The sequence below is a fragment of the Rattus norvegicus genome, chromosome 19, assembly GCF_021556685.1.
Source record: "Rattus norvegicus strain SHRSP/BbbUtx chromosome 19, alternate assembly SHRSP_T2T, whole genome shotgun sequence".
In the NCBI taxonomy this organism is placed as follows: domain Eukaryota; kingdom Metazoa; phylum Chordata; class Mammalia; order Rodentia; family Muridae; genus Rattus; species Rattus norvegicus.
In genome coordinates, this window is record NC_141552.1 from 17,314,709 (window position 1) to 17,324,471 (window position 9,763).

At 43.9% G+C, this 9,763-nt stretch overlaps 2 protein-coding genes across 15 annotated transcripts in view; one reads left to right on the forward strand and one right to left on the reverse strand.

Annotated features, from left to right (window-relative positions):
• The window catches only part of LOC147998913 (disks large homolog 5-like), a 133,021-nt gene extending 128,792 nt beyond the window's left edge, over window positions 1-4,229 (forward strand). For 2 of the 4 annotated variants that reach the window (XM_087595749.1, XM_087595750.1), the window contains exons 2-6: window positions 727-886; window positions 2,067-2,210; window positions 2,842-3,008; window positions 3,729-3,834; window positions 3,952-4,229. In XM_087595749.1, coding sequence (XP_087451875.1) covers window positions 727-886; window positions 2,067-2,210; window positions 2,842-3,008; window positions 3,729-3,793 — 536 coding nt within the window. In that variant the 3' untranslated portion in view covers window positions 3,794-3,834; window positions 3,952-4,229. The remainder of the gene's footprint in view (window positions 1-726; window positions 887-2,066; window positions 2,211-2,841; window positions 3,009-3,728; window positions 3,835-3,951) is intronic. The other 2 variants (XM_087595752.1, XM_087595751.1) reach the window with 1 other exon arrangement.
• Window positions 1-9,763, reverse strand: part of LOC147998918 (disks large homolog 5-like) — an 81,511-nt gene that overhangs the window by 26,703 nt on the left and 45,045 nt on the right. For 3 of the 11 annotated variants that reach the window (XR_015643809.1, XR_015643811.1, XR_015643810.1), the window contains exons 3-5: window positions 8,530-8,696; window positions 5,530-5,697; window positions 3,270-3,383 (exon numbers count right to left, since the gene is read on the reverse strand). The exons of 1 other annotated variant lie outside the window; for it this stretch is intronic. The gene's annotated coding sequence lies outside the window, so the exon portion shown is untranslated. Of the gene's footprint in view, window positions 1-300; window positions 3,006-3,269; window positions 3,384-5,529; window positions 5,725-8,529; window positions 8,697-9,763 lie in introns of those variants that run through there. 7 more of the 11 variants (XR_015643817.1, XR_015643814.1, XR_015643813.1 and 4 more) reach the window with 6 other exon arrangements.

A 9,763-nucleotide genomic window follows, 5' to 3' on the forward strand; every position in this document is an offset into this window, starting at 1 on the left:
AGGGCAGCAATGTACTTCACTATCATTGCTTCTTTAAATACAGTGGATATCTGACAGTAGGAACAGGGGGAGAATTGTGCTCCAGGCAATAACCTTATGTTCTTAGACCTCCTCTGATTTCTTCTAACTGGCAGGGTCATCGATAGCTTTATATATTAGAGGTTGTGTGTTACAAACATGATTCTAAAATACCAAAAGTATTTGGAACATGTGGACCAAGATTCATCCTGTAACCTATTGGAACTTCTCGGGCATTTGGTATTTCAAATAGGGGAACTGATAAGTCTGTTGACCATGTCCTCCATGGAAATGTGTTTTTAATCCAAAGTTGTTGGCCTAGAGTATCAGGGTAGGACATCTGAGTGTCTCCAATCACTCAAGTCTTGTGGGTGGTGAATTTATCATCTGAGTTCGAACCCACAGGGGTGAGGGTCCTGAAACCAAGCTGTACCCTGTTCAGCTGATGATAATCCTGGAGAAGCCATCTCCGTGGTCCATGTAAGCACCTGATGTCCGGAATAGGGAACACCTGGCTGCTTACATCTCTTGGTCTCGATAGAGTAGTGGGAGAACTGAGATCCACTGATGAGGCCTCTTAAGCATAGACCAATCGCCTAGCAGTGACACTGGGTTCCAGGCTTGTTCTCCTGTTTAGGCCTAACTGTGGTCTATGTACACTCTATGCATTCTCCCCATGCAGGTTCACTTGTGTTCTTCTACCTACAGACGCTGGGAGAGAAACATCATCCCCTGGCACTGAACTAAGCGAGAATCAGGCCAAGAAGGAAAAGGAGAAGCTGATTAAAGAGCTGCAGCTCATTACCGAGGAGAGAAATGACCTGAGAGATCGCCTGAGGTTTCTGACAGAGAGATCCATGAAGAACAGGTATGAATTGCTCCAAATGCTCTTGTTTCTTTCCTGGGTCTGCAAGGTCACCTTCTTCTTATCCTATTAAGGTTTTGGGTTCTAGAAAGCTGTGCCTCCCTAACCACCCTGTGCTAAACCTCACCTCCCATATAGAGGAGATTCAGAACCTTGACCCTTCCTGAGGAGCAAGATGGAAAATGGACTCATCTGCTTCAATTTATTGAAAAGCAGATCTTGTGGTCTGAATGAAGAATTCGGGGATAAAGTCAGGGAGAGTGAGTGTCTAGTGTGCATTTGCAAAGCCCTTGACAGCTGGTGGCTTTGCAAGATTGTAATTGCAGTGAGTTTATGGTGAGTCTCTGTACTTGCTAGGCAGGGGACTGAGTGCTGGAAGATCCAGGCAGCAGCCTGAGGGGCCTGTTCCCAAACTGTTCATCTCAATGCTTGACTAGAAGGTCTCAGGCTCAGGCCTGTTTGTTATTGTCTGTGTGTCTTGCACTCTGAGACAGCAATGGTGCATGCATTTCTCCTGGTTCTCACAGTGCTCTCTGTTTCCATATTTGTTTTTCTCTTTCTCTGATTCTGTTAACTTTTCTCTTTTTTTTGTGGGTGTGTCTCAGTCTGTGAGTCTGTGTGTGCATACATCCAAATGCATATGCACAACTTTTATATGTTTATACTTCCCTCCACACCTGGAATCTAGGGGTCTATGTCTTAGCCTGAGTATTTACCTGTAACACTTTCATGGTCATGTGAATGCTTTGTTCTGGGAGCCCCACTGTCAACAGCACAGTTCTTTGCCTATGTGGCCACGATTGTCTGTACATTTGTATTCCTTGTGCAGATTATAATTTTGTGTTGATATGTGGTCTCTTGTCAAAACAGGAGAAAAGAAATCACCGGTTTCTGGGTGTGTTGGGGTCGGGGAGCATGGAGAGGTGTGGCCTAGGCTCTTGATAGCTTAACTGGCTTGACTGCAGATTTCCTCTTGATTGAACAAAGGGAGCCAGGGAAGCCTCCATCTAGATGCTGAGATTCTGGTGTCCTGGACGCAGAAAAACACGTTTCTGAAGCTGAAGAATATCCAATATGTACAATTCAGAAGGTGTCCTTCCAGGACTGGGGTAGTACAGGACCCACCCTGTGCTCATATATTCCTAAATGCTGATGTTCATTGTATTCTATCATTTGGGGCCAGGCCACACTTCAGGCCAAATCCATATTATGAAGACCTGGAGAGAATGGAGGAGGCGGTCATGTCAATTCTGCACAACTTAGAGATGGAGAACACTGAGATCCATGAGAACAGCCATAAGCTGAAGAAGGAGATTACCTTCTCTAGGTAAGTCCTGGTCAGAAAGCCTATCACCTGTGGAATGGCCATTTCTGACTTTCTTTGTTCTGGATTGGACGGTCTTCAGCTCTGGTTCTATCTCTTGTGCTGTTTACACATCAGTGTGCCAGGGTCATTAGGACTCAGTTTTCAGTTCCACAAAAGACTGTTCCTCATCCCAGGATTGTCTAGGCATCTTCAGAAGGCTCTAGATAGAACAGCACTGATTGAAGTCAGCAGGTTATTAGGCTGACCTGGACCTATGGTGTCATACCAGGTTTTACAAAACTCAGTGTGTGGACCACATGGTTAGCATGACCTTCTCTTGGTTCTACTGACCTCCTTTGAGGGTGTTTGCCCACTACTAATTGATGTTGCCCCCATGCATTGGGCTTTCATGGATAGTTGTAGATCCATGTTCTTTTTGAGAGATGTGGACACTAATTGGTGCTCGGGCCAAACAAACAATTTATTCTTCCCGGAATTTACTCTTTGTGGTTTGTGCAGCAGCCTTATATGTATCGAAATGAATTCTATTAAGTCTTTATGGGTATCTGGGTCCTGGTGGAGTTAGTGGTACTTGGGAGTAGGAATGGGGGAAAGGGCCAGCATGATCTTACTATGCAGACTGTATTTCCAGAAACCTGCTCAGCCAGCTCCTGATGGAGAACACATGTAGGAAGAAGTTGGTCCCACTGAAGCAGGAGAGCAAGGAGGTACATCTTGATTGTGCACTGAACCAGAAATATTTGGTTGACTTCAACAAGAAAGATAAAGACCAGCAACGTCCAGACCCAGCATCATCTGGTAGGGTTGAGCAGCTGTGTTAGCTTAAAAATATCTGATAAAGTTTGCCAATTTGATACATCTTTGCTCTCTCCTACCACCTTTCTAATTTACACTCACAACCAGCCAACCACCTCATGTAATGGAATTGTTCATTGCTCTGCCTATGCACAAGTATTCTGGGAAGCCAACCACTTTTCAGAAACTGAATTATTTTGCAAGTATATTTGTCTGCTCTTTTTGAAGCTGCAGTATAGAAATGGTGACAGATTAATAACATACCTCATCATTGCATATCCACGTGATAGATTGGATGCTCTGTAGAGTTTTGAACAAGTTCTTGGTTCTTTGACAAATGACACTCTGTGGTCATGTGACTTCTTGTGTGGGAAGCACCTTTGCGGGATAAGAACAAAATGCAAATGTCAAATTAGAACTTGTCATTGGTTTTAACCTTGGTGACATATGGACATCTACTTTCTTCCTGCAACCCAATGAGGTTCCTTCCATTGCCCTGTTCTTGGTTTGCACTGGTATAATTCTGGGTCCCATATTGGCAGCCCATATTACTTTGAGGCTCTCTGGAGATTTTGCCCTTCCCAAAGAGTAGCAACAATGATATCAGTTAAAAGGTCCATGTTGACTGTCCAATAGAACTGAGATGGTAGAAGGCAGCCTTCCGACAGCTGCCTTGCATTTCACCACCAAATCAGTGTCTGAAAAACTGCCTTCCTCTCCCAGGTCTCAGAAAGTGCAAGAGAGCTGGAATTGGACACACAGCAGTAAGAGAGCTTCCTGAAGAATAAGTTGCTTTCTCAGGAGTCCCTGATGACAAACATCCTGAACGGTAACAAATTTTTTGGATGAGTATTCTTCCTCAGAGTTAATTTGTCATTGCTTAGAGACCCTAAATTTATATAACACTAAGCCAGCCTGACTGATTGAGGTCTTACTTTCTTCTCAGAAAACAGCACTTGAGAGACAACTTGGGGGACCTCCTTTCATTATGTGTGCAAGAGGAGAAACAGCAATACATCTGTGCTTCTAAATGTTCGTTAAGATTGTGCTGTTTAGAAATATTTTTGTTATGATTTTAATTGAAATTTTCTTTTTGTTGTTTCATATTTATATGTTCTTGTTACTGTTTTTATGTTTTCAAATATTTTTAAATATTTTAATTTATTTGTTTTAATCCTGTTTTGTTGTAAAAATGAATTCCTTATGAATAAAAATTGAATTCTATCTCTTGACTCTTAAGACCATCATTCTTATTCAAGGGTTCTGTCCCCTCCTGTGGACTTAGACCTGACAGGTGGAGATGGATCTCTCCATGTTCCATGGATCCTGGGCTAATAAGTGAATTCAAAGTCACCAAGGGGTACCCAGTGTGACAGTGTCTTTTGTGTGGAAAATGTGGCTGTTTCTCCGACACACACTTTATGAAGTAATCACTGACATGCTTTACCCAATTGTTAGGGTCCATGTGGTTCTTCTGAGAGAGTAGCAGATGCTCTATCCTGTGAGTCATCACCACAGCTCCTGCAGGTGCTTTTGTCCTTCCACATCATGTACTGTATTAGGTGGACAGGATCACCTCCAATCAAATAGAGAGATCTCAGGAGATGTGTATTCACAGGAAATTTACTGAGCTGTGCATGCTCAATGTGTTAGCTTGCCAGCCATCCCTACAGGGCTCTGGTGTTACCACTCCTCATTGTGGGTCAGGATCATCCTCCAGCACCACTTAGTGTCCATATTAGAGCAGATTTTTCACCTATTATCAATGATGACCATATGTATTCTGCACATCTGACAAAATACAGAATAGAAATTAGCTTCCTGTTGGCCAGATTGGCATAATGAGTTTTTTGATTGTTAGCATGAAAATTATTTTAATCTAGGCAGTTTAGGGAAGAACCTCAAGGACACCCATAGTGAATGCAGCCTGCAGCTGTGAACACAGGTTTCTGTTGGAGAGCAGGCCTGTGCAGGCCCAGAACCTAGGTGGGACAGTTCAAGCTACCCTTTTTCCATGGCCAATCTGGGATCATATTGAGAATGTATTTTTTCCAGGTGACTGATTTCCAATTTATGGAATTGAACTAACTTACTGAGAGTGGAGGTGACTCAGAGAGTTAAAGTACACAAGGACCAATCCAGTATGTCCACAAAAGCTTGCTGTCACCCCAGGGCTTTTAAAAGCTCAGCAGCTAGAGAAGCAATGTAGTATTTGGTTATTCTCATGCTTAGGTCTAGTCATTCATTATAAGCTGACCATGACACAAAAAGAGTCATCTGTGTCACAATAGAAGCTAGTTGTAACTAGATTCACCCCCACACTATCACATCACTACCGTATTTGAGGTTCTCAGTTACTATCTAAGAACCTGGAAGAGGCCTGGGTCTTGCTACACAAACTCATAATTTATGTCTTCATGACACTGTGTGCTTTGTTCTGTTGATGCTACCATTGGCATACAATACCTTGGATACTTTGTGCTGACATCTGTCACATGAGACAATAGTTCATGCCATGCCTAACCTGCATAAACTGTCCTTAGAGTACGGTGTAGTCAGAGGGTCCTTTTTTTTCTCTCTGAATTTTCAAAATATTTCCAGTCTTCAGACAAGTCTTCAGCCATTGTCCAGTGCCTGTCTTGAGATGTCCACCTTTTCAGCTGAGTGTCTTCATCCAGGCTGCTCTGTAATTCTGTAGAAGATTAATAGGGTTCCAGCCCTAGGATTTAATTCAGTGTGATTGTACTTTCCAAACATGCTCAAAGCCCTACATTCCACCATAGCCTGTGTGCTTTAGAGATAGAAAATAAAGAACCACATTGCACTTGAAATTTCTCCTCCAACAAAAGGAGAGCCTGCATAGGGCCTTTAAGTAACTCTAAGTCCCAGCTTCTGCATAACTCCCTTCATCGACTCCATTATTGGTGTATTTTCATTACTGCTCACTTTATTTTTGGTGTGCAAAGAATGTGTACCATGTCAGTAAAGTGTGTGTGTGTGTGTGTGTGAGAGAGAGAGAGAGAGTGAGAGAGAGAGAGAGAGAGAGAGAGAGAGAGAGAGAGAGTTTGTGTTTGTTTGTGTTTCTGTGCAGGTGTTTGTGTATGTTCATCCATGAACTCACTATCAATTTTCATAAAATGACTTAGAAGACTGTAATGAAAACTGTCGAGGTGCATGCAGACGTGTGTTACTAGTGTCCCACGGCACCTGGCAGGTAACACTGAAATGGTGGTCTACTATAATACAGCCTAAAAACAGGCTGTGGATGGTTTACACAGAGATTGTGACGTCATCACCACTAGAGAGAGCAGCAAAAGCTTCATTTATCACATGCTGCTGTTACCAAGATGAGGCAAAGCCTTATCCTACAGAGAGTCTGGTATGATTTGATGGCAGGAAATAAACTTAGTACTAAAATCATTCAATTACAAACGAAGAGGATAATACAAAGAGTCATAAGATTATTCTCATAAGAAAATAGATAGTATTTAGACGATGCCACTACAAAAATTAAAAAATATATATGAGGGCCACTAGGCTTTAATGCAGCCTTTCTACCAGACGTTTAATGACGACCTAATAACAATAGTGCTTCAATTATTCCTCTGATTTGAAAGAGAAGGAACATTGCCAAACCCCTTCTCTGAGTTTCTCTTTTTACCTAGAATACCTGAGTCTGTTGCTTCTTCCATTGTCACCCCATCAATAGAGCTGCAGGGCGAGTCTGTCCTGCCCCAGAGTCTTTCTGCCAGCTGACAGGGCTGGGTTTTGCTCTGCTTGCCCCTGCTCCTGCCCCCGCCCCTGCTCTTGCCCCTGCCCACACCCCCGCCTCACACCCGCACTCGACATCGCCTCCGACCAATCCCCCCTCCCAGTCCCACCACCGCCCTCGACTCAGACCCGTCCCAACCCCCGCCCCCAGCCTGCCCTCGCCCCTACCCTGCCCCCGCCCCACCCCCCCCACATCCATCCTCTCCTTCGCCCCCCCCCCCCCCCGCCTCCGCCCTCGCCACCGCTGCTTGCGTTGCTACCATTCCGTCTTCGACTCCCCTGTGGACCCCACCGCCACTGCTGCTACCTTCTCCCACTTCTTCAGCCCAAGACTTTTGAGATCCCGGCTTGCAGCGCTCTGCACTAGGAGGCTAATGGAGGTGAGGAGAGCCTAAGGGACAGACCCCAGGCCTGGCCCCAGAGACTTGTGTCTCCCCCTCCCTGGAAGTGCTTTCCCGCAGTTCTCCATTCTGGGTTCAGTTTGTGGGGACCCCAGCAGGTGGCAGGCTTTGCTGATCCTCAGGTGTTAGTCTGGGACAGTGGTGGGACTTATGGTTGAGGGAAGTCTTTCAGGCAAATGCAGGCTTTTCTCAAACTCTTGGACCATCTGGTGCCCTCCCTGGGGTCACAGGACCTGTGGACATTGGGAAGCCACTTTTCCCTGTCCTGTGTGACTTTCCCTGCAGAGTGAGCTCTCCTGCAGGAGATACTCTCACATGCTTCTTTAAAAGCACCTGCTCCTCAGATCCAGATCAGTTGTGAAAACAGGCTTCTCCTTGTCAGTGTGCCAGCTCCCCCTCCCAGCTCAGAGCTGCCACACCTAAGGAGCCTCCAGCCCCAGTACTGGTTGGGTCTCATGGAGGAGTTAGAGCAAAGTGCCCCTTCTGAGAAGTGACTCAGAACAGGAGGTTCCTACAACCCAATGAGGTCTCTTCCAGTTGCCCTGTTCTTGGTTTGCACTGGTATAATTCTGAGTCCCAGATTGGCAGCCCACATTGCTGTGAGGGTTGCTGGAGATTTTGCCCTGCCCACAGAACAGAAGATTCAGAAGAAAGGCCAGTTTGGCATAATGAATTCTTTTGATAGATGGCAACAAAATTATCTTAATCTAAGCAGTTTAGGGAGGAACCTCAAGAGCATCCATAGTGAATGCAGCCTGCAGCTGTGAACACACGTTTCTTTTGGAGAGCAGGCCTGTGCAAGCCCAGGACCTAGGTGGGACAGTTCAAGCTGCCCTTTTTCCATGGCCAATCTGTGTTTGTATTGAGAAAGTATTTTTTTTCCAGTTGACTGATTTCCAACTTATGGAATGGAACTGACTTACTCAGAGTGGGGTTGACTTAGAGAGTTAAAGTACAGAAGGAATAATCCAGATGTCCACAAAAGCTTGCTGTCACACCAGGGCTTTTAAAAGCTCAGCAGCTAGAGAAGCAATGTAGTATTTGGTTATTCTCATGCTTAGGTCTAGTCATTCATTATAAGCTGACCATGACACAAAAAGAGTCATCTGTGTCACAATAGAAACTAGTTGTAACTAGACTTATACCACATTATCACATTATTACTATATTTGAGGTTCTCAGGTATGATCTTAGAAACTAGAAGAGGCCTGGTTCTTGCTACATATAGTCATATTCTATATCTTCACAGCACTGTGTGATTTGTTCTGTTAATGCTACCATTGGCATACAATACCTAGGATATTTTGTGCTGACATCTGTGACATGAGACAATAGTTCATGTCATCCCTTACCTGAATAAACTGTCCTTAGAGTACAGTGTAGTCGGAGGGGCCTTCTTTTCCTCTGAGATAGCCAAACATTTCCAGTCTTCATACAAGTCTGTCAGCCATTGTCCAGTGCCTGTCTTGAGATGTCCACATTGTCAGCTGAGAGTCTTCATCCAGCCTGCCCTGTAATTCTGTAGAACATTAATAGGGTTCCAGCCCTAGGAATTAATTCAGTGTTCTAGTACTTGCCAAATATGCTCAAAAACTAGTTTCCACCCTAGCTCTGTGTGCTATACAGAAAGAAAATAAAGAACCCCATTGCACTTGAAGTTTAGCCTCCAACAGATGGAGAGCCTGCACAGGGCCTTTAAATAACTCTAAGCCCCAGCTTCCCCACAACCTCGTCCATCAATTCCTTTATTGGTGTGTTTTCATTAATACTCACTTTCTTCTTTGTGTGGAAAGAATGTGCACCATGTCAGTAAAGTGTGTGTGTGCGTTTGTGTTTGTGCATGTTCATCCATGAACTCACTATAAATTTTCATAAAATCACTCAGAAGTCCCTAGTGAAAACTGTCGAGGTGCAGGCAGACTCATGTTACTACTGTCTCATGGCACCTTGCAGGGAGCACTGAAATCGTGGGCTACTTTAATACAGTCTAAAACGAGGCTGTGCATGGTTTTCAGTGAAATTGTGACGTCGTCCCCACTACAGAGAGCAGCAAAAGCTTCATGTATCACATGCTGCTGTTACCAAGGTGAGGCAAAGCCTCATCCCATAGAGAGTCTGGTAGGATTTGATGGCAGGAAATAAACTCAGAACTAAAATCAATCAATTACAAACAAAGAGAATGATACAAAGAGCCAAGCAAAGTAAGAGCTGGCTTTTTTTTTTTTTTTTGAGAAGATCCACAAGACAGACAAACCACAGAGCCTATATCTAAAGTACCAAATCAGAAATGAAAAGGGGGATATAACAAAGGACACTGAGTGAATTCAACAATCATTAGGGCTTACTTCAGAGGCCTTTACTACAGAAAAGTGAAAAATCTATTTGATACTGGTGATTTTTCTAACAGATAACAAATACCAAGTTAAATACAGATCTGGGAAGGTAATGAATAATTCCCATAAGAAAATAGATACAGTCATTAAAGGCTGCCACTCCAAAAATTAAAAATAATAATAATCAGGGCCACATGGCTTTAATGCATCCTTTCTACCAGACTTTTAATGAAGACCCAATAACAATAGTGCT